General features: G+C 36.9%; 1 protein-coding gene across 1 annotated transcript in view; it reads left to right on the top strand.

Moving 5' to 3' along the window:
• Window positions 1-26,198, top strand: part of pcxb (pyruvate carboxylase b) — a 249,787-nt gene that overhangs the window by 101,604 nt on the left and 121,985 nt on the right. Inside the window, exon 10 of the mRNA XM_081348433.1 lies at window positions 12,003-12,185. Within this exon, the coding sequence (XP_081204559.1) occupies window positions 12,003-12,185 (183 nt within the window). The remainder of the gene's footprint in view (window positions 1-12,002; window positions 12,186-26,198) is intronic.

The raw sequence follows: 26,198 nt of genomic DNA, 5'->3' as shown, positions 1-26,198 counted from the left end.
CAGACATGCATGATTAGATCCCCGAGGTGCCCATCTGCATGACCGTGTAAATTACACCGCCTATTTTCCAATTGCTTCCAAAGTGTGCATGTACATGTTTGCATCATAATTTTGCGATACCTCTCTCTACCATATTCATCTTTTTGCACCTGTCTGTGCAAGCTTGAGAGCGACTTTGATATAATGTATTTATTTAACAGTACTCGTTTCCATCTTGAATGCAATTGAAGGCCTGAGAGAGATTACCGTATCGATGATGCTATTGAAGACCAAGTCAGTTTTCCCCTCTCTTCAAGAGCCACTTACAAGTAGCATTTTCTGGCAAACACAGCATGCATTATATGGTATTTGAAACCATACAACTAATAGAGCAGTGATTCCTTTCTAATTATTCTCTGAAACTAGATGTTTTTCTTTCTTTCTTATTTTTTTGTTTTATTGGAATAATCCATGATGGCGGTCTTTCAGAGTCCCCTGTGGTGCACGATTACAGTACATTCTGAAGGAAAGGAATAGAGCAGGAGTGCTTAAGTGAATCATTAGCCAGCACCATTAGAGTGAGTTGAGAGCCTCTTTTTTATGCATGTGACCCTAATTAAAGGAGCGGATGGGAGTATATGTAATATTTTTTCAAAGATCCTTCCTCCCATTAGTACTGTTTTCTCCTATTAGCTCGTCAAGACACACACGCACACACTTTATATGGTTTTAGTTAAATGCCAAATGTAATGATCTATTTTCTTTTTCTCTGTTTTGTTTCCTTTTTTTGTGAGTTTTAATCTTCTGGAAGTTTCACTCTTTGTTGTGGTTCACATAGTGTTGCCGCTGGACCCCTGATATGTTTGTTCCGATGTTGGTCTTCATTAATTTTATGCTTTAAAACAGTTTGTGCCTATGAGACCATCATTCAGAGCCTCCAAACTTGATCGGATGATCCCATATATTGCCGCTACTCTCGTATCCTTCTGATTTTAGGTGATGCTAGATAAAGCAAATGTTTTCACTCATCTCAGGAATTGCACCACAACAAAAGTCAGTTTCAAGGAAAGTCAGTTCACACAGCGGCCATATATGCAATGCCTCAGCAGCTATTTCAGTCATGCAAGACCAACTCCTACTTACTTAAATGGGGAAATACTGAACTCTCAAAATCATATTTGAATAACATATTTCAGCAATATCAACAATAAAACATGACATCGACTTTTCATGAGGCTTTGCACGATTTATGGGAGTAACTTTAGTTAGTTAAACTGTAGAGATCATGAACACAATAATGAGCATTTTTAAAAACTGGGTACAATGAGATGGCATTATTCTACTCACCCTTCAACCCCCGAACGTTAAAAGTGTTCTATGAACACAATAATGAGCATTTTTGTACAATGAGATGGCATTATTCTACTCACCTTTCACCCTTCAACCCCCGAACGTTAAAAGTGTAAAAGCATTAACAAATTACTACAACAGACCATGAATAGCCCCCAAAGCTAGATTATTTCTGCAGCAACATTATGATCATGTTAAATATCACTATATTTTGTATATATTTTGTAACATATGTTGCCTTAATCAAAAATGTTCATTAACTCGAACATAGTAATAGTATTTGTTTTGTGTCATTTTCACAGACAAAAATTATTGTATTTATACTACAACTATAAATTAGGCATAATTACATGCAACTAACCCTAAACCAAACCCTAATCCTACACTAACCCTAGTACATGTAGTCGTTTACTATTACTCAGTACTTAAATGTATAAGTACACTGTAACAGGAACTCATTAAAATAAAGTGTAGCCACCTTTTTTAGTGCCAAACATTCCAGTAAACGCTGCTAATAGGGATTAGAAATGAAAGCATTTGAAAGCATCCATGTGAAAACAAACCTGAAAAGAGACGTGAGGATTTGGGGAGATTCTTAGTATTCCATTGAATTATTTAAGGGATATAGTATACTGTAAGTTGCCTTTTCTCATACTGTTACAGCGGAATACAAAGGAAAAAAGAACATAATGCAGGAGGAAAATAATTCATCGACTGAAATTAGCTCTTGCCATATATATTCTTGTTACACCATGTCACATTAAGGGGCTGTTTACACGACACCGTTTCCAACTAAAAACAAAACGTTTGCGTATTTGCCATTTATTGACAACGGCGTTTTGGGGTTTTGGGAAAACGGTCTCAGTGTAAACAACAAACGCGAAAATATCTGAAACCGATGACGTCATGCACATGCGCATTACTAAAATACCAAGTGTTATGTTATTCTTCTGACATCTGAAAATAGAAATTTTACAGCTCATTCAGTCAAACTGACAGATAAGGACTATTTGTAGCGCAACTGCCGATTGGCTCTTTTATTTAAAAGGAGGGATTTTGCACGTTGTACATTCTCCCTATTAAAATTAACATGAGTGAACCATCTAAGTATATATAGTCTATAAACTTTAATAAAGTCGTAATCCTTCAGGGTTCCCTTAATCAAATGGTTTTATGTATTTCCACTTCTGCAGAGAAAAACAAACAACGTCTTTTCGATCTTGTCCTAGCCCTTTGGACGCTACACCATGGACGCTACATCTTAACTTACAAATAACTTGGGAACTGTTTGATTATAGAAGTTGAAATTTGCCGATAATTTTCTTTGACATATACATATATTATTAATGAGCTAAATCACAAATCAGCTAAAATGCCTGACAATAGCAAATCAAATTTAAATTATGCAACCTATCAATGGATCATCATCATTTACATTTAGTTTATCAAAAGTCACTTACAAATGACGAACATCATAAGCAATTTGTCCTAAGTGTCAGCAACATTCATAATACACAATGCCAAGTTAAAAATATAAACTAGATTGGTAAACAAAGCTAGAGTAGAGGTGAAATGCAGAAAAAGAGAGATTTTTTTTTTTTTTTTTAAATAAATAACACTTGTAGTTAAATCTTCAAATTTGGTTCATGAGTTTCTACAAGAGGACATAAAACCATAATTTGTGTGAATTGACTGAACTGTAATATTTGTTCATATCTCAGTAAACATATGGACTAGAATTTAAAGTACCATGAATTATCTGATCTGAATCGAGTCAACAAGGTTTTACATGGTTTTCATTTTTCCCTCTCCTTTTTATATAAATATTTTTCTGGAAAACTTTAATGTCTTTACCTCCTCTTAGACCTTTTTTTTTCTTCATATGTCTGACCCCTGTAAAAAAGAACGATACCAGAATAATCCGAAATGCACATGGACACAATCTGAGGACGCAAATCATAAATTTCCAGGGACCCTGTAGGGACCACTATCATTTGAGAAAATCCACAAAACTCTGCAACTGTGATGAAGGAAATTGGCATTTATCACCACAGCACCTGTATTCACAACTTCCACAGCATCTATTCTTTAAAATGACTATTGTGGTAATATTGTCCCCTTTTCCATTCTGCATGGGTCCTGATGACTGCTGTTTACGGATATCGTTTTTTTAATTGAAATTGCTTGGACAAGCTTTTCTATTAATTTGAATGTGTATAGGCACAATTGTATCAGTATCATACTTTGCCTAATTTGCAGGTTATGCAAAGGTAGAGTTTCTCTGCCAACACACTGAAAGATAAATAACTGCTAATTAGACATTTAACATTTCATCCAAGTGTGTGTACTGGGGTTAGAAAGAAAATCAAAGCTAATATTCAGAAACTAGATTTTTAGATTTGAGTGGAACATGTCCATGCAAAACATTATGTTGTGTTCCATCTATGGTGTTTTCTAGCATGGCACTATGAGGTTGCTATGTTCCTGAGAGCTGCTGGGTGGTTACTTACTAGCCAAAATAATGAAAGAGCCCCTAACCCTAAATATGAATATTGTAATATAGGAAGTACTAAATATATGTGCCTTAGCAACCACAACTAAATATACAGTAGTTTTATTGTGTGCGTATTTGAAATAATCTGTATTATCAATGGTGTTCTTTAAATTTTTCAGAAATTAAAATGTTTGGCAACTGTGCCTGTACCTGTGTGTATGTGTGTGTGAAAATGTAATTGCCATTAAACCAGTAGCAGACTGTCAGAAAATTAGATTTGGCATCCTCTGAGGACAAAGACAGGAGAAAAACTTCAACAGAAAAGGAATGACAGAAAATTTTAATGATGTGGAGGATTGTGGATTGTGATGTGGAGGGGTGGAAGGGGAGTAAAGAAAGAAAGAGAGGTGAAAATTGCTGGGTTGCTGTAATGTAATAATGAATGTAACTGACTCCATGTGACTCATGTGAAAGGTACGATTCTCTATGATGGTCAGTTTTCCTGCTCTCGCTGAGCTGCTTTTGATTATAAAGGAACTGACTCCTGAGAAGCGATTTTAGACATCACTAATTGGCTTAAGGGTATCAGGGTACCTGAATCTTGGGTGATCAATACAGTCTAATCATTAAGCCTTTATGATATCCTGATTAAGGTGTGATTGGAAATAGACCCTCTGCTTGTCTGCTCTCCTGTATAGATTTTTTTGTTTTCTACATGGAGAAAAAATAGAGGTTTGGCAGTTTGTGTAGAAAACTCTTATAAGAGAATATTTGTGCATAACACATAAAGGCAAGACAGGTATTGAAAGTTATACCATGGGCTGTTTAAATACTCAATTCTGATTGGCTGGAAGGTGTGCAGTAAAACCGTTTAATGCACAGGTAGTTCCAGTCAGTTTGATTACAGTTCGAAATTAATCCGCTACATTGGTAACCATAGTAACACAGATACACTTGCAAGCAGAGTGAGAGACGCATATGAAAACGTTTAGGTAGGCTAAATGGATGATTTTTGAATATCGTTTAATTTGTATCAGTGTTGCCTGTCATTCATAAATAATTGTAATAAATCCATTAAAGAATCATTAAGTTAGCTATATGCTTAAGCAACGAGGGGACTGTAGCTGCTAGACTTTAAAGAAGAGATCGACGCACACAGGTACCTCGCGCACGCATCTCTCTCTCTCTCTCTCTCTCTCTCTCTCTCTCTCTCTCTCTCTCTCTCTGTTCCTTCTCCTTCAGTTCTCTGTCTCTCTCTTTTAATAATGAATTTAAATAAATGTGAATTCATTCAAATAAAAGCAATCTGATGGCTCTACTTTATTTAAAGCGGACGGAGTGCAAGAACTGACGAGCCTTAACTTAAGAAATAACCGTCATTTTTACACGTCTGTTAAAAATATACACTGTAAACATCAGTTACAGCTTTAACTTATTTTTAACTTGGCAAATAACCTCCGCTTCGCGTCGGGTGGTTCTTCGCCTCTACGTCGTGCATTAAAATCCTTTAATGCATGGCTAGCCGTGGATTATCCCTTACGTATTTACTTGTTTTTGTTTGGCTGTTGTGGCCCAACTTACAGTTATTTAAGCGTATTATGCCATGAATGCTGGTTTCTCGAGACACCAGCATTTAACTCCTTCTGTGGTGTCTAGCTGTTTTGCTGAATACAAATCTTCCATAATTAAAATAAAACAGCAAATTTACTCACTATATGAATGTGATATTAGCATGTTTAGAGGTATTTTTGACTCTACACATTTTGTTCAAATTGAGTTATTGAATTACTGAAATTGGGTCTTGTAGACTGTGAAATAGTCACATAGTCTGTGCTATCACTATGTATTTTATTCAGAGAAAACATGATGTGATAATGGATGTCAAATCAATCAAAATTCAATAAAATACCCTTTAAAGCTATTTTGTTCTCATATTCAGTATTGGCATAGTTGGCCCATCTTGACCACCTTTCTTAAGAATTTACCGCCGACCATAATTAAAAGTAGGGTAGACAATTTTGGAGAGGCTAACAATAGCAAGTTAGCTTTTAAAGCATGAGATCCCACCCTCCCTTCAGACCGTCTCAAAAGCCACGGCTCCTCCAAAAGACATAAACACGCACAGCCAGAGCAGAGTCTGCAAAGCGTCACGATATGAGAGACGGCGTTAAATTACCTCATGTCTCAAAGCACATAACATTACAATAATAATGAATGTAAACAACTTATAGATTGCTGACCACATGACTGCTCCAGATCATTTTGGCGTTGATAGTGTTGAAATAGAAACTCATAAATCCGAGTCTGAGGACATGAACAGCTCCGGGTTGAACTTACGGGTTACCATCTCGAAATTATGGTTATGCCATGTTGTGAAAGCAGAATAAGCTCATTATTTTGATTCGGGGGAACTGTAAAAGATGACTGCGCTTTCATTCTTTCATTTTATTTATAGGCCCCTTACATGACACTCAAGGTCACCTTACAAATCTTCCTAAAAACATCAATATTACAACAACAGAAATAATATACATTAAAAGCAAACTATACATTAAGATACTAAGGTATATAAGGTAAATAAGATACTTTTATTCAACATATCAGCAATCATAAATTAAATTTAAATAAATGTTTCAATAAATGAGTTTTGTAATAAGGCTGTATAAAAGGCTGTAGTGTTACAGATGTCCTGTGGTAGCATAACTAAAAGCCCTGGACTTCTCAAACGAATATGCGGTTGGGCTAAAAAGATTGATGAAGAGGATCTTAGGTTACGTGCAGGAGTATAGATTTGAAGAAGATTAGAGCCTTGTAGGTAAGAAGCAAGACTTCAAGCAAGAATCAATTAGATATTTAACAGAAGCCAATGCAAGTGGAAAAGAACAGGAGAAATTATTCTAGATAGAATGTGTGCCACTGAATTCTGGACCAGCTGCAGTTTATGTAAGGTTTTAGAAGGAAGACCAAAGAGATGAGAGTTACAATAATCTATATGTGACGTAACCAGGGCATGTACAAGAGTAGCAGTGCTACTCAGAGCAGTAGTAGTTTGTTTCTCAAATGAAAATTGGATGAATTATATTATTAATTTAATTTTCAAAGGTTAAGGTGCTATCAGGAACGACACCCAGACTTTTTTGCCTGTGAAGTTGGAAAAACTATTGACTGGTCAATAGTCACAGAGAAACATCAGATTTTGCCAGATTAAACTTTGTGTCTACTGGAAGAACTTCAGTTTTATCACTATTAAATTTGTTTATTGTTATCGGACTGAGTGCAATGATTGGAGGAACATTTTTTGGTCCTGATACTTCCACAGAAGATATACTGTATGTACGTGATTTCACATTTAGACCACTTATATTATTTATGTCTTAAAGATCTAAAGGGAATAAACTGGTCTTCATCAATTTTATTTTATTTGTTATTAAATAAACTTACATTTCACCGAAGTTCTCGGTTCACCCGTGCTCAAGTATCAGCACAGCATGCAGTTGGCCGAAAGAAAATTCGGTTCAGAGACGGTGCTATCACGCATGCGCAGTATCTCCAGCTCATCGGTTCTCCGTATCGAACATGTCCGAAAGAAACAGTTCTCGGTTCTGTACTGGTGATTTCAGAACTGCTGAAACCTTACTATAGGCTACAGTCTACAAAACGTCGAAGAAGTCGATGCATTTAACGTTATGTTTTGATTAACACATTTTAAACATTTACTTTGCAGCCTTAAAACCTTGGCAAGAATTTACTTCAACTTACTTAGAAATTAAATTAGCTGTTCCTGAAAATAATGTTCTAGTATAATAATAAATGTTTAGTTTTACAGTCCATTCATTGTGTTTCCAATCTTTAAAATAATACAGTGAAAAGACAGTAATTATGTGATATGTTTTATTTTGTTACACTTATTGATGTTCAACAAAATACTTAAGAAACATTCATTTCGTCCCTTTTTGGGAAAAAGTGCACGCATGTTCAGCTCATCTGGTTCTCAGTATGTCAAACACGTCCGAAATAAACAGTTCTCGGTTCTGTACTGGTGATCCGAGAACCGCTCTACCTGTACGCTCGGTAATACACGCATGCTCAGTGTCAGCTGCTTGTGCTCATGAGTTCTCTCAGCACAACATGTCCCAGTTCAGTGAACTGTTGGATTTACTGGAGTAAAATATACTTATTTAGAGTCGGAGGGACTGTCAGGGACTGTCAGTCCGAAAGTGAGTAACTTTAGTAACTTGTGGATCAGCGATAGAACGATTCAGTCCGATTTAGTGTACTGGTTCGACCGATTCACTAAAAAGAACCGGTTCAAAAGAACGATTTGTTCATGAACCGGACATCACTTGTTTCAACCAAGACACCTGCGCCGGTGCTCTTCTAGACGTTCTCATCAGTGTTGAATAATTACACAGAACTGAGTGAAATAGTCCAATGACAAATTAGATAAGTGCTAACGGTGTTAAAAGAAATAAACATTGTTAAACAGTTTCTTAATCACTGGTGTTAATCTGATCATTTTCACAGGTTTAGACATAATTGAATAATTTCATACATTCAAGCTTATTTTAAAAGTGAACGTAAATCAATATTATTGATTTACTGCTTATTTTTCAGCTAGTTTACAGTGTCAAAACAAGTGATACAAATAACTAACAAAAAATACAATTCAGACATGTCTGTTCAGCATTACATCAAGTAAAATCAGCATTTTAATAATCATTCCTGGATTTTGTGACTTTTTTTAAATAGTTTTTGATCACAAATGTTTGTCTGATAAGAGCACTTTATATGAGGAGAGAATGACCTCAGCAAGAATTGGCATAGTTGGTTATGTAATGTGATTATGTTGTACTAATATGGGCCACAGCAGGCTGATTACTGCATAAATAATGCAGGCACACTGATTAAGAATGAAATTAAGAATGCAAACATTAAAGCTTTAATTTTTTATTTTATCACTTTATTAAAGTGTTTCTTTAATTGAAGCTGAGGCGGTTTATGTCCGAGTGTGTGGTAAGGCCGTAGAGCCCATTTCACGATTGGCCAGACTCAATGACGACAACATAACACAGACTGAAACATGATACAAAATAACATTAATCATGTAATATTAATGTTATTTTAGGCAGAAGGAGAATCAAAAGTTCTAATACAAACTTTTACTAACAACATAATTCAAACAGGTACAGACAGGTAGAAGGTTCACACACACTTAATAGGACGAAGATCGGACGATGAACGAGAGCAAAACACAGGGCTTAAATACATGGGGAAACAGATCAGGAAATCGAGACGCAGCTGACAAGACTACAAGGTAAACAGGTGTGACAGATGAACTAATGAGGGTTACCAAGGAAACAGAGGAGTGGCGGGAAAACAGAACAAAGGAAGACATGCAACTTATGAAAATACAAACAAACACTGACACGTGACAGTACTCATACCCCCCTCCCCCCCCCCCATAGTAAAAGTTTTCGAGAGAGTTCCACCACATGTAACGTTAATGCGAAATATTTCATATGCAAGCATGCCAGCCAATCACAGCAGTGGGCGTTTACACTGAAGTCTCACAGCAGACACGCCCCTTCAAACAGAGCGTTCAAATCAGAGGCTAAAATCAGGCTAGGAAATATGCCTTTTATTTCTAAATTATAAAAACTTTTGATCTAAAAAACATACTAACATTATAAGGGCACCCCAGGAAACATTCTAAAATAATAAAATAATCCATGCAATGGGACCTTTAAATAATATAAGCTAATATTAAACTTTCTTCTTGTACATACAAGCACTGTTAAGCAGCACATAATCTTTTCACTGAACAGTCTTTCTAGTCGCTACATGTAAAATTCAAACGTCTGTTTATTTGACACATATTAAATCTAATCCTCTTAGTCTTCAATAAAGAAAGTAAACACAGTGTGAGCATCACTGTAAGTGTCCAACTTGACGGCTCCATGTCAACTCCTCCCACAACTGGAAGTGTCAAATCTCACTGATTAGTAAGGCAAGGAGTCAAGCATGTGTCATATACTGTGGGTGTGGTTTAATGTGAGAGGAAACAAATCCTGCTCGCCACCAGACCAGCTTGATTATGACAGTTACCTGTGAGTTGAAGGAAGAGAAAATTCCAATTGTTTTGAGTATTTTTTATAGCCTGGGAAAACCCAGACAACTTCCGGCAAATTTAGATTTGCTCTGCAAGTAAGTCTGACAAAGAGCTCATTCAAGTCCATTTCCCCATGCCGAGAAATCAAGGCACCAATCAGAAACGTTGAGGCGGGCTTTACACATGACGATCGCTCTGATTGGTTTTAGGTCTAGCCTATCGCGCCCAGAGGCATTTGAGCGACGTCCACTCCGACGTCCGTTGGTGAAGCGCACCAACTTTTAAATGCATTATTATATTCAAATTGCAAACACATGAGGACAGTCTCCATGAAAGACCCACTGGCAGATGAACGTGTTACTACATTTCTCTCCGAAACGGTAGGAAATTAAATTAGATTTAATAGAGGATTTTAACTGTGACAAGATGATTGACAGGGCAGTTTGCGTGACGGGATGCACGCGACAGATCCGTCCGATAAAGATGACGAAGTAGTATGTCCCAAAGTTGGCTACTTTTTTTGCTACACATTCAAAAGTAAATACATTTTCTTCACAAAAAGAGTACATATGGCGTAGTGTAACCATAGACTGTAAAAAAATAGAGTGTAACAGGCGAATTGGGACGCAGCATATGGCTTTACACATGACGATCTCTGATTGGTTTTAGGAGTTTTAGGTCTATCCAATTGTGCCCAGAGGCATTTGAGCGACGTCCGTTGGTGACGTCCCTTTGGAAATGAGTTATTAAAGGAGCTTTGCCAGACCATAACTCAGTTACTACTTAGAATGGTCTGGTTTTAACCAGGCTATATTTTTTAATTAAACATACCTAAATGTTATAGACTGCATTTATTACAGACATAATTAAAAATATATATAAATGTATCATATTTTTCCGACAACTAATTTACAAATATTATTATAAAAATACAGTTATTTTTGTTTTTGCTTTGCTTTTCTTTATTAAAAACATTTTCCACCAAGCAATTAAAAAAAAAAGAAAGAAAAAAAGAAAGATGACTATTGTGAATACAAGAAATTCAGCACTAATTTTTCTGATTAATTAAAGGTAAAATAAGTTCTGTCAGGACCACTATCGTCAAATACGATTGACAGTTAGCATACAGTTTGGATTGGCAGTATGGTTCTGTTCTGGGTGAGAACTCCCTGCGCATCCATACAGCCTATAGGATAAGAGAAGGGAGAGCAGCAATAGGGTAAACAGAACAGAACCAGCATGAATGTATTGCAGATAGCATTAATTAATTTTAATGTACAACATAATTAGAGAATTTTAGTCTGATTCAGGGGGAATCAGAATGCCAAATCCTGACTGACTAGAGGAGGAGCTGGGGATGGAGGAGGGAATTGGCACCTGAGAAACACTATAGCTGTTGTCATAATACTAAAGGAGCTTATATATGAATACAGTGATAGGCATCGTATTCCTATAGGTAGACGTGGATCATCTGAGAGTCAGCTGATGCGAGTTTGACTAACGTGACCTGCCAGAACTGACGCTACACTTGATTTATTTACATTTGATGGGATTGTCTTCCCCCATAGTAAACCAGACGGTAGAATATACATTACCGTTTAAAAGTTTATTTTTTTTTAAGAGTTTTTTTTTTGTACTTTTATTCAGCAAGGACACATTAAATTGATAAGAAGTGACAGTAAATAGACAAATGCTGTTCTTTTGAACTTTCTGTTCATCAAATAATCCTGAAGAAAAATATATCAATAATTTGAATGTGACACTGCAGAGTGGAGTAATGGCTGCTGAAAATTCAGATTTGCCATCACAGGAATAAAGTACATTTTAAAATATATTAAAATCAGTTATTTTGAATTGAATAAAAAAAAAAAAAGTAGAATTCTAACTAAAATGTGCTTAGTTATTAATGTATTTGCAAAAACTAGACATTGGAAGGTGTTGCTATTATTTAATTTCCGGCCTGACCTATTCAAAATGCTTTCCGCAGTCCATGTGTCAACACTGTGTTCCGTAACTGTATTGTTTTACTTGCACTCATATCATCCCTCTTTCTCTTCCATCATTCAACAGGTGTTTCGCAGTGGAGAGGGTATGGGTATTCGTCTAGACAGTGCATCTGCGTTTCCGGGGGCCATCATCTCCCCTCACTATGACTCACTGCTGGTTAAAGTCATAGCCAGTGGCAAAGACCTCCCCTCCGCCGCAACCAAAATGCACAGAGCGTTAACCGAGTTCAGAGTTCGTGGTGTTAAGGTAGGTGCAATATTGATCCTTTAGGTGTTGAATAGCACTCCTGAGAGTCGCATGCAAGGTTGGCTTGTTATCTTGGTACCTGATTTGTCATGTGGTAAATGCACAAACAAATGTTATTTTCATTGATGACCATTCAAAAGTAGTCGTGTCTGAATGGGAATGCTAACGAATAGCTTTCTCCAGGTATTGCAAGACCTCTTTGGTCAAACGTTAAGGTAGGGTTGCTGTATGTTGAAATGTTGGAAAAGAGATTTCACCTTTTACAAATGCCTTGTTTTATCTCATGAATTTTGTGTTGAATGCAATGATTTTATGTTAACCTGTATGTGTCAGCTGAGAACACATTTAGGCTTTAAGGCTCCCTGACTTCTAAAAACTTCTTTTGTATCAGATGAGGCCTTTGACAGTGTCGCTGTTTCAAAAATCCACAGAAGCTCAAGGGATCAGAGGTTCCTAAGACATGAAGGCACCTTTTTATAGAGATCTAACACAGTCTAAACCAACAGTAGTCAAGCGCATAGAGATATTTCAGAGGAAAGGGATTTTTTAGAAAGACTGTTGACTAATAATCAGGCCTGGAGGACAGAAAATAGGGTACATTAAAGAGGTGTGTTTGTCCATGCCAAAAGCAAAAATATGTGTAAGGTCACAAGATCAAAGCCAATCAGAACATATTTGAATTGTGATATGTGGAACAGTATTTGAGCATCTTTAAAGGGTACATAAGAGGCACAGTTTCACCTAATCTCATGTTAATCTTGAGTACCTATAGAGTAGTAGTGCATCTTTAATATCTCCAAAAAGTGTTTAGTTTTATTATATTTATTAAAGAAAAATACAGCTTTCCGATTCTCTCCGGAAAAAGCCGAGGTCCTGGAGGCGGAGCTATAGAGTCAAGCGGTAGTGCTTGATTTCCAGCAAAATACAGAAATCTGATCCAATTGTACTTACATGACTGGGGTCTTTTATCACTGGGACCGCTTCACGTTTTAATAGCAAACGATTTGCAAATCCAGCGTCGACCTGGGCCTTGTTAATAAAACATTCGTCACTGAAATGGCCAGAACACACAACCGCACTTCCTACACTCCGTTGCTGCCCCGGAAAAATAAACTGCATCCACTGTTCCTGTAATACTGGGTTCTTTGGAAAGCTGAACACGGTAAGCTTTCCCTCACATCCAAAAACACACTTTTTTGGAGACATTCTTGAACAAATCCTATGCAGCGCTGGCGCCGATGATTTCCTGTTGAAGCGCGTTGATGTGCGCGGTCTCGCTCTCCTCTGGTAGACGTGTGCGCGGGCGAGCTTTTCCGGGAGAAATGCTCATATAAGGAGTTCCACTCTCATCTACGTCATTAGATCCACGATCGAAAAATACCAGCCGAAACTTGTACCAACCCGGAAGTAAGATTTTCGGCACAGAAATTCTCCGTTATTCGTCCAAAATATATTTTTTAAACTTTGCCCATGTTTAGCATGAGAATCCATCTCTTTAACAGTGTAAACAACTCTGAATACATGAAACACCATTGTACCCCCCCCCCCCCCCTTTAAGTTCCTCTCAGTATGTTGATACTGTTTAAAACAAGGGCTTGGTGACTCAGATAATTTATTAGTCACTGTTGTTGTTGTTAGTATTGCAGTCATGCCTGTTTATTAAGTACCCCATCGCATTTTGCGTAATAGCCTAAACTCTCAGTCAGCTGTCATATTTCAGTGTCATGAATCTCTTGAAATGATCAAGATTAGCACGCTGTTACACGCACATCATAATGCCAGTTGTCCCCTCTTGGGACAGAGTTTTTACAATTGTATTGTTTAAATACTGCTGATATTTAAAGGGGGGGTGAAATGCTATTTCATGCATACTGAGTTTTTTACACTGTTAAAGAGTTGGATTTCCATGCTAAACATGGACAAAGTTTCAAAAATTAAATTGTACGTTTGAAGGAGTATTTCTGTTCCAAAAATGCTCCTTCCGGTTTGTCACAAGTTTCGGAAAGTTTTTTTCGAGTATGGGCATGTGTGACGTCAGATGTAGCGGAATTTCCTTATACGGGTCCTAAGGGCACTTCTCACGGAAGGACGCGGGCGCGCGCGCAACCGTAAACCAGAGCAAGAGAGCGAAAGCAGTACGCCCATCAAAGCGCTATGCTCGGCTTTAGGGAAGTCAATGTCACCAAAGAAGTGTGTTTTTGGTTGCCAGGGCAAGACAACCCTGCACATATTCCCAAAGAACCCAGCGTTAAGGGACCAATGGATGGAGTTTGTTTTTCTAGAGCATCAAGGGAGGTTGTGCAAGACTGTTTGTTCCCTGCATTTCGACGATGATTGTTTTATAAACAAAGCCCAGATCGACGGATTTGCAGATCGTCTAATGGCTAAGGATCGAGCAGTCACAATGATAAAGGTTCGCGGTCGTGCGTTGGAACCGGGCGGTGAGTAAAACTGCTTCAAATGTCTCTGTGTGTTGTTAGCTCGGCGCGTTAGCACAGCTTTAGCTCCGCCCACACGGCCCGCCTCCAGCCGCTCGTTTTTTTCCGGAAAGACTCGGTACAGCCTATCTTTCTTTTATAAATATAATAAAACTAAAGACTTTTTGGAGATATGAAGGATGCAATACTACTCTATAGGTACTCAAGATTAACAGGAGATTGAGTGCAAATGAGCATTTCACCCCCCCCCCCCCCCCCTTTAACATTCAAGCAGTTACTGAAGCACTTTTTATTTGTATTATTTTTATGTAGTTGACTTAGTAACTCTGTTCTTTCGGTGGCCAAAATGGCCATATTTCAGATTTCCATAAGTCTCTTTTGTCATCATAACAATTTTACAGTAGTCATACCATAATAGCAGAGCAGAGCTAGTTTCACCAGATGATCAGACACCATCCAATTAGCTGGAATGAATTCTTCTGCCTGCAGTATTTCACCAGTTCATCTCCTCTAGCACTTGTTAGCTTCATAGACAAGATGTCTGAACACCAGATCATACTGACCTGAAAAGTGTTGGAACAAGTAAAGTGTGTGTGCATGAAGAGGGGAGTGAATGGACATAAGGAGGAAGAGAGGAAGGGGTGGGGAGTGTACGAGGTGGCAGAACAGGCAAAAGAGCAATGCAGTGGGAGAGATGGTAACTGTAAATGACATGTGAGATGGTAGTGCCCATAGCAACTGTCACCAACAAGCATGTCTCTTTAAGAAGATGCTCTGTTTGCAGTGTTTTTCACATTTGGGAGAGAAAGAGAAAGACCTGTCGATGCCAAAGCTGAAAACCACCTCCACGCAATGCAGTGAGCCCAGAGCTTTAACGGTCACTGCACACTGCTCAGAAAAATGAAATGCATATACTGTTGGTTATGTCATCAGCATTAAGTAAGCTGAATGAATGACAATAGTTTGCTAAATTTATTCAAATGTATTTGACGTTAGTTTGTGATATCTAAGGAACAGAGTACTTTATTGAATATTTATAGAATCTTTAGAATAATACTTTTGGACAAAGAGAATGAATCCGAGTTATAGATACAAGTTTTGCATTCCAAATAAAAACGTGACAAAGCAGTGCCTTGATACCAAAAGATATAACTATGTAACAAACATATAGTAATAAAGTACTTACAAATCATCTTCAAACTTTTACTTTATAATTAAAACCCTTTATGGTAACACTTTATAATAACTGCATGCTATTAATTATTAGTTAAGCATTAGCATTAATAGACATTAATAAGCAGTTTATAAATACAGCTATAATGCTTTATTTTTGATTTATAAGCATATCTATAATGTGTTTAATGATTGTATTTTCATACTTTATTAATGACCAATTTATTATTTCTAAAATGAAGTATAGCATTATTTACAAACCAGTTACATTATTTACCATTATTTACAAACTAGGTGTTGTCATTGATTAATAAGATCACTTAGAAAGTGTAAGTAAATGTAGTAGATTCAGGTAGTTATGAAGCATTTAGTAGTGGTCAGTTAACTGTTTTGTGAGCTCATCTAAAGTGAGGACTAGTTATGCCTTGTAAAGCATTTACAAAGGAGATTTAAAGGCTCAATGATCTTCTAAACAGAAAAAGGAAACAAACACAACACAGTGATACAGAACATAAAGATATTTAACAGCCTTTAAATCTCCTTTGTAAATGCTTTATAGGCATAACTAGTCCTCACTTTAGATGAGCTCACAAAACAGTTAACTGACCACTACTAAATGCTTTATAACTACCTGAATTAACCATGAATTACAGTAGAAATACATGTTAATAAAACATTTATTAACACACTAAGTAGCTATTACTATATGTCTGAATAACAATATGTATTTAAACAGTTTATTAATCATTTACTTACACTTTCTAATTGATCTTATGAACCACTGACAACTCCTAAATAACCTGTTTGTAAATAATGCAATACTTCATTTAGAAATTATAAATTGATCATTACTAAAAGTATAAAAATACAGTTATTAAACACATTATAGATATGCTTATAAATCAAGAACAAAACATTTATAACTGTATTTATAAACTGCTTATTAATGTCTATTAATGCTTTATAAATGACAAATTAACTGTTTACTAATGCTTAACTAATGATTAATAGCGTGCAGTTATTATAAAGTGTTACCCAATTGGGTAAATGTAGTCTCCACATTATATTGTATATTAGATATTAAAACACAAACCACATACATTTTGTTATATATTGTACCTAAAATCATCGTCATTGTGTATTTTTCTGTGCATGTGTTGCTGCTGCATGAATAGACATGCATAAATCCTGTAACATATCTAGCCAGGTGGAGCTAGGGGAGATGGAGGGTTTCAGAGCACTGCAGGACAAGCTTACAGCTAACATTGATCTAGACTATTTAAATGTTGAGCAAGCAATCTCATTGGCTACAGGATAAGCAGAGGCCAATTGGCTTATGCTATGCGGTAATGATCTGATTGATGGCAGATTGCATGTAAAGCTGATAAACAAATGAATAAAAATAAATAAATATGTAAAATAGACCGTGGTTACGCCCACCGAGTGGAAAAAAGACTGTGGCAGCATTGGTTTTCAGTGAGAATGCCGCTAAAAACACACAAAACACATCTAAAAATCCAGCGAAACTTGGATTTGCAGTTATCACTTTATGTCAGTATGTTGAATTTTGGGGTAAAATCATACCCTGTTTTTTGGATTGTTATATTTTGTGTTGACAACTCGTCAATTAAATAGTGAAGAGAGAGAGAGGCATTAGCACTAGTAAGATAATTTTAATGAAGACGACTGTGTGTTGAGCTTCAGGATGAGATGCCGAACTTTGTTTCATTTGCAGCAGTTTGCACGTCGGCTTGCTAAAGAGATGCTCAGCTACTTCTCTGCACTGATGCGTGCTGCAGTAGCGCTGTCATATCTGGGTACCGGGAGCTGTAATCAATCGCTCTCGCATGTTTAGTTTTTACAATTTTAGGAGTAGTAAACATTTGTGGCTTCAACAACCAGATGCACTTTGTCCAGTTTCATCTCGAATGTGAAAAATGTCCTCTCTTTCGGTCTTCATGATTGGATAGTTATATGATCAGAGAAAACACATGAAGTGACCAGGTACACACAAACGTTGTTTCCATGATGCATCACAGTCATTTCGATGTGTTACTTAGGAATGTTTTAACAATAGAAGTGCCAGAATTCCATAACTACTAGAACTGCCGCAAGCAGTCATTTTGACTGCTAGATTCCAAACTCTATATCTTTAATGATAAATACCCAATTGAGAGATTAATGCATTTATTGTATTAGGATATCTTTTAAAAACAAAACAACACCAAACTGTACATTTAAACAAGTTTAATTATACATTTATAAATAATAATATCCGTAGATGTCCTGAACAAAATGACGGAGTAGCCTTATTATTTGTAAGTGATTTCTATGCCACTAAATAATAAAGTGTAAAGTTTCCACCAAATAAATAAATAAATGAAAAAATTGGGGGTGAATTAAAATTACTAGAAATAGTCACAATTACAAACTAAATAACAATTACCTCAATGGCCAATCAGAGACATATATGTTAAGCGCGTCAACACAATGGCCAATCAGAGGTGTTAAGAATCCGTTCAGCAGTGCTCAAAATGCTAGAGGAAAATGCTGGTATTGTTAAATTTTTAACTTGGTACTAAACATTTGACAACTTAATACATACAAAATAGCACAATAATCCTTAACCCAACATTCACATGGTTCACCCTCTTCAGGAAGTCAACCTACAAATGGCTTCATTATAGTTGTCTCTGCACATTACACTGGGATAGGAGAAAGTGTTTTAACACTGACAAAAGATACACTTCACCTTGAAAGCATGAACTTATTACATAATAAATCATCAGATTTTGAGCATAAATTCACTCTGCGTATGTGCCACATCTGATATGATCTGATCAACTGTGCCTTTAGGGTTTTCTGTACAAATGAAAGTTGCTGAAGTCTTCTTTAGATGTACCCACAAAAAGTGCAAAATTGAAGAAAATGCTTCTTTTCTCTAGGAGAGGAGATATGGAGAGAGTGAAGATGGCAGCATGTGAAAGAAAGGGATATGCTGAAGTAGCAGTCTAAAATACTTGAAAAGGTTTCCTTGCTGAAAGCTTGTCTTTCTTGGTTTTGATGTGACTTATTTGTTTGCAGGGGTTTTTTTTTTTTTTCATTTTTTTTTTCAAAGATGTTGTTTTGGTTGAAACATGATTGCAAGGACAAGAAGATGAGTGCATGAGAGAAAGAGGAGTAACAAGATAAAGGAAAGTGAGGGGAAGTGTTTGGTAAAGTGGTTCTTTGAAGGTAGGCCATCCAGGAAGCATTAAATCAAAGCCAAATGGTCTTCTGATGTGCCACACACCTTCTCCGTGTCTTGTTCATTCTCGTTCTATTCCTCCTGGCTTGTTTTCCATCTAACCATTTTTCCATTGCATCTAATAATCTCTTTTGTCCATTATCTCCCTTCACTGCTATCTGGAGACACGTTATGAACACACAAGTGAACTTTGGAGATAGAATAATATCAGACTGCAGTGTATAACAATAACACAGACTCGTGGAAAGTTAGGCAGCTTTATCTGTGCTTGAAGTGCTTATCTGTGCTGAGAAAATGAACTGTAGAAAAACACTGACATGAAATAGATCAGTAGCATCACTTGAGCTTAAAGGGCTAGTTTCCCCAGAAATGAAACTTCTGCCATCATTTCCCAGAGTATGTGAGCCAAGCGTAGCAACAGCAATTCTCTCTCTCTCTCTCTCTCTCTCTCTCTCTCTCTCTCTCTCTCTCTCTCTCTCTCTCTCTCTCTCACACACACTCAAAGTGCTCTCTAATCACTCCATTCCAGCTCTACTCCAGGTTTTCCTCTTATCGCTCATATTTTATGCTCATGATGAAGCAGTATCGGAGCGATCTTGGAGCGAATGAGAACACCAACGCTCCGACTCTGCTCCGGGGCTAAATCATGGCCACTCTGGAGCGCTCACATGTTCTATCGTTTACTAACTTGTTCCAAACCCGTGTGAATTTCTTTCTTTTGTGGAACCCAAAAGGACAAATTTGTTTGTACTGTGCTTTTCAATGCAATAAAATCATGAATCCTCCAAAAAGGAACTAAAATGTATTATTATGTAATGGATAATCCATAGTTAGGTGTGCATGATGTTAATGCACCTACAGTACAGTAGCTGTGGTTTATCTGTGGACCATTGTCACTTCCCAGCAAGCAATTTTGCATTTAAAAGACGTCTAATAGCCAGTCAGTGAAAATCTAATAGACGTCTAACCATAGCCCAAGAATATAAGCTCAGGCTAGGCATCGAACATGTCAAAGAAATAATACAAAACATCTTGTAATCACTGTTGACTTTGCTTATGTGGCGATGGAGGTGTTATAAAGAGTTTTGAGACAGTTTTGAGACATAAAGAGTTATAAAGACATTTTGTACTCTATTATACTGAATCCAAAGGGAACGACTACGCCACCCGGGAATAACTACCCGGGAAAGACCCAAGGGCCCACAGGTTCTATTTTTCATAAGTTGACCCAGAGACGTGGATAAAAGGCATAAATCTTTATTAAAACAGTCAATTCGTTAAATTTTCTCATTCATTCTAGCAATCATAAAAAGGATCAGCCACAACAAGAAACTAGCATTGTGAAATAAGTTTATCAAACACAAAAGAAAAAGACAAACAAACTGGGGCTTACAAATAAGGAGGCAGGCAGGCTAGATGCCGGGCTTCAATAATGCTTGTAATAATAGATACCCACACATGCTCCAAACCACACTTACACACTAAAGAAATTCACTGCAAATCCACACCACTTTGGTGAGAATAGAGCTATTGCCTCACAGGAACAGCCAGCCTGCCTTCTCCTGGCCCCCAGCTCCAACAAAAAGGAAAGAGAAAAAGCAAGATTAGGGAAATACAACATTCAACATAAAACAAACAATACAAAAGCAGAAACACTTTTCCTCCAACTGCAACAAAACCAAAACCACAGTTTACAAACAGACTTGTCACAACAAAACAAGGTCAAGAAAGCTAGACAGATTTGTTGAATGCAAAGCAAAACTATTAAAATGCAAAACAAAACTAATAAATGCAAAACAAATGAAGACAAATCAAAAAATATTAAATGCAAAAAAGTTGTGGAATGCAAAGATTATAGAATGCAACACAAAGCTAGTTAATGCAAGAAAAACCGAAACAAAACAAATTAAAGCAAAACAGCAGTGTTGGAGCTGCAAGCCATGCTGTAGACCATGCTATAAGCCATGCAAAACGGGAAGCAACAGAAATGGCATGCTCAAAGAGAGGTTTAACCACCTAAAACACAAAAGTAGTTAAAGGGCACCTATTATGCAAAACTCACTTTTACATGCCGTTTGAATATAAATGTGTGTTGGCAGTAGGGATGGGTATCGTTAAGGTTTTAACGGTATTACTACTCTTACCGATACTCCTTATCGATCCGGTACTTTAACGGTATTCTTATCGGTTCTTTTTGTTATATATAAAAAAAAGAAAAAAAATAATAATTTAGAACATAATTAATATTGCTTTATGTTTTGAAATATAAAATAAATATCTATAGCAAAAGAAAAAGCAATGCTTTAACAAAACAAATAAAACATGTATGTTATGCAGAAGGGTGCAGGCTTTTGTGTTTTATATACAGAAGACATAGGACACCAAAAACAGTACAAACACATGGTCAAACAAAAAAAAGTATACAATAAAACAATTATACAAATTATATACCCAGTGCTTTAATTTCAGTAATGTCTAGGAGTAATATGGGCTAAAAAGACATCTAATAAAGTCAGATATAAAATAACACTGCATAGTTTATCATAGATAGATTAAAGCTTATAAAAGCCAAAATTATTCATTGAAGAGCTGCGATTGATTTTCTCTTTGCCTTTTGTTGTTTGATTCACATTAATGGAGCAATCGTCAGCAGGTTTATTAGACTGCTGCCTCTTTAAGACCAAATGCAGATCATTTTACAACAATGACCGATCGTGCAGATTCCGAAGTTACGTTTGGGTTTTAGGGAGAAATGACAGCGCACCGCTGTGAAGGGAAGGAAGTTGCGCAAGACAGAATGCGGCTTTAGTTTTTAATGGTTATACCTCAAATATCTTCTTTTTTATAATAATTGGAAGCCTAAATCTAAAATAAAATTAGTTTAATATCAAAGATCTGAAGTGTAACCGTTTGAATGTTTAGTTCTGTCCTCGTCGTCACTCATTAAGCAGGGCTGTTGTGTTGTGCACGCCGTGGCTCCGCGTGAAAGATCTCTCTCTCTCTCTCTCTCTCTCTCTCTCTCTCTCTCTCTCTCTCTCTCTCTCTCTCTCTCTCTCTCTCTCTCTCTCTCTCTCTCTCACACACACACACACACACACACACACACACACACACGCACACACACACACACACACACACACACACACACACACACACTCTCTCTCTCTCTCTCTTTAGCAAAAATGCATCACAGACAAATGGTTCAATATAGAAGTGGCTGGCGAGATTAAATTTGCAAGATTATAATTTCTTAATAACAATAATAAATTGCACGTGTACTTTCTTAATTTCTCCAGTACCGACAGCAGAACCGATAATGTCCGAGCTTATCGATCCAGCGGTCTTTCATAATTCAGCACCGGGGCCCGTTTAATACCGGGTTTCGGTACCCATCCCTAGTTGGCAGTGTGTGTACACAACCCACTAAGCAAAATGATGTCCTAAAGACGTCTTTTCAACGTCTTTGTCACAAAAGCGTACGTTGAAAAGACGTCCACTGAGGAGTCAAAATGAAAGTTTTTATGACGTATTTTTTTTTGACGTGTTCTGCACGTATATATGGAAATACATGGAACCTCCGTACAAGGTTAAAAACTAGTTCAAACGTGGTCATTGTGGACATATTTTCAGCATCATTTAAGGTCTCATTTAGATATAATTTATACTGTTTCTGGACCAAATAAAAACTCTCAGGATACACTGAATTAAAACTCATGTTTATTTCATTGTAATTTCCATTTGCAATTCCAAAGCATCTCACAGACAGTTTGTGTTTGTGTTTGTCCAAAAATCATTAACATAAAGGAAACATCTGTAAATCACACATCTTTAAATCATTAGAGAAACCAGATCTGAAGGAAATACTCTGGCTCAGACTCTTGTGCTACCCTTAATCACAGACATAAAATACAGATACTTTGACTATTTCTGTCAGACATCTACAGAAGATCTTAGTGAGAATTAACAGAGGTTTAGATGTTGATATTTGTTTAATTTGAAATCACCATTGTGGTCATCTGTGTTTTCTTTAGTTGGGCTCTTGGTCCCCTTTCTTTTTGCATTAGCTTTTCTTTGGCTGCTGTAACTATGTGTGTTTGTATAACACAATTGTTGTGGTAGAGAAAGCCAAGAAAAAGTAAGATCAGGTGTTATCAGCTCCTTGTTGATGATGACATAATCATCACAAAACGAACATCTAATGCTCTAACTAGCAAAAACTAGCAAAAAATCAAAAAAATCAAACTAGCAAAAAACATTTGCATTGCACCGGGTTTAACATTTGCATTGCACCAGGTGTAAGATAGGGCCCTATAAATTATATCTAAATGAGACCCTAAATGATGCTGAAAATATGTCCACAATGACCACATTTGAACTAGTTTTTAACCTTGTACGGAGGTTCCATGAACGTCTATATCAAAGACGTCATAAAAAGACATCATAACTTTAATTCTGGCTCCTCAGTAGACGTCTTTTCAACGTACGACTTTAGTAACAAAGACGTTGAAAAGATATCTTTTAGACATCATTTTGCTTAGTTGGAACCACCCTATAATGATAAAAATCCAACCCAATGCTTTTTTTTTTTAATCCCCATAAATCATAAATACTGTCTCAGAACAAGCCGTCCTCAGATTCGGGGGCAATGTGACGTACTTTTGCACAAGCCCCGCCCACGACTTTTGACTGACACTGCTGTATTAGCATAGACCCGCCGGCCCTGAGTGAGCTGTACACAGTCCGCCATTGTTTCGATGCCGGAGCAGCAGTAGACAAGAATGTCTTCTAAGCAATTGAGGTGTTTTGTTGTTGGATGTAAGAATGAACATAGCAGTCTTCATTTACTCTCGTTGTTACTCGAGGATGGATCTCTACCAACTGTTTGTGATCCAGCTTACAGTCTCCGGAACGATAGGCATAACATTACTGATCATGACAGAAATGAAAGTGAGAGCGCGCACTTAATGACAGCCCATTGAGTCGTTTTACGGATATTAAGTTTACCAGTTTATTAAGCACCCACTGAAAAGGTGTGTATATATTTGTTTACTGTTACTCTTTAGTTGTAATGAGTGTTTTTGTGTAATTCGCTGTGTATGTTGATGATGCCTCTCATCTTAATTTCCATCAGTCTTTGTAGGATTTGACTTGATCTTTAGCTGATGCCCCATGCATTTAATTGGCTTATGTGCTGAATTCATTTAATTGGCTTTTTGGTTAAGTTGGTGCATGTACAATTGTTTGTGTGGGGTTTGAGTACTGCTTTTTATGTGTGTGTTGAGTGTAGAAGATTTTGAGATTAATCATTAATGAGAATTGTTGCACTTGCTGAAAGATCAGACAGAAAGATCATTAAGGAATACATGTGTCATTCATATCAATGAGAGCAGGGAGAAAACTGTGAGGAAGATAGAAATTGAGAGATGGGAGTTGGGGAACAGGCACAGTAATATGAAAAAAAAGCCTTTGGAGAGGAATAGATAGGGAGAAATACGTTTTTGAGTGGATATAGTAACATTGCGAGTATGAGTTATGGTCTTGCGCTCAGAACAGCTGTTTCCTAAAGAACCACATTAGAAAGAAGTATACAGGATCTGGATCTCACACATACTTCACGCTCACATGGATTAGATTTAAAGCTGAAGTGTGTCATTTCCTTCTATCCCAGCTTAATATGCAGAGACAAGTGTAAGTTAGATTCCTCTTGAAAAAAAAAAGTGCAAAACTCTGCAACTCAATCAAACATTTGCTCAACCAATTGGGAATTGGGTAAACCTGTCGTTATTGTTGCTTGTTTGGTGGCAGCAGTTGTGCAGAAATTACACACAAACATCCACCTCAAAGGGATATATCATCCCAAAAAATTTCAATTATGTCATCTTTTAAACACTAACACTCATATTTTTAAGAATGTTGGTAACCAAACATTCCTTTGTATGTACAAAATCATCTTTTTGCAAAATGTATTTTTTGATGTTCCACGGAAGAATGAAAGTCATAGAGGTTTGGAACAACATGTTATTTTTTGTGTGAACTAACCCTTTAAGACAAACTTATTATTCCTATGAAAAAGCCTAGAGTTAAAATTAAATCTTAAATTGACCCATTAATCAGTAATTACGAGATTGCTAAAGGTAACATCCGCTTCTTAAGTGAGTGTGTGTTTACCTAGTTGCATTATGAGCTGAACACCTTCCAGTAAAGCGCTCTATCACACATATGCACACATATATGCTCATGTTGAAGAGGGAGGAGTAAACGGAGCTTTGAAGCTTAATGGGAATTTTGCGCTTGAGAATTGCTGTGACCGCCTTTGAAAAGCAGCAACAAAAAGTCAAGATTGAGAGAGAGGACTGAGTGGGTAGATGGATAAGGATGAGTGGAAATCCAAAAAGAGGGATAAAAAATGTTGTTTTTTGTAGGTTTGAGCTTTTATGCTGTGATCTGAGGGTTTTCGCAGTACCGGGCTGGATGAGTGTATCGGGGGGATCTGGACAGTGTTTCGAGCATTCAACATCAAAGAGTGTCGGCATCTATTCCTGCGATACTTGACACGAACTCATACTAAAGCCAAAGCGCTAAGTATATGAATAGGGTCTTGAATCATCGGCCCACTGCGCTGATGATTCAATATCACGTATGATATCACGTTTATTATATAAAATATTTAAAACAATATAAAATATTTAAGGAGTCCACTGAAGCATTGATGGTGATGGAAAATATTGTATTTTGTTATAATTTCAGATATATTAGACTCTTACGTAGATGTTATCATCGGTATTAAACTTTTTTTTTCTCTGAATCCTTGAGTTTGCAGTTTTATCCGAAATAGATGAATGTGAATCTAGCAACGTTTTATTACGCTGGTTGTTGTACATATTTGTGGCAGTTCGGAAATTAAATGTCCAGTGAGTGGCGCTAAAAGGTTAATGATTGTGTTAATAAGCCACGGTATCTACACTAAACCCAATAGTGTTAACACTGAACTCTAATGTCATGACTCATGGTTCACGGATTTGTACCCGAGCGCTCCACATCTTAAGTGCGGTGCTGTACTCGGTGAGCGACTGAGCATGTTTGCTATGTCAGAAAAGCCACACATATGGAGCTGGTTATGTGATGCAAATATCAAACTGTATTGCATGATGCACT

Source organism: Scardinius erythrophthalmus, assembly GCF_964197995.2.
Source record: "Scardinius erythrophthalmus genome assembly, chromosome: 2".
NCBI lineage: Eukaryota > Metazoa > Chordata > Actinopteri > Cypriniformes > Leuciscidae > Scardinius > Scardinius erythrophthalmus.
This window is presented reverse-complemented; position numbering and strand designations above follow the sequence as displayed.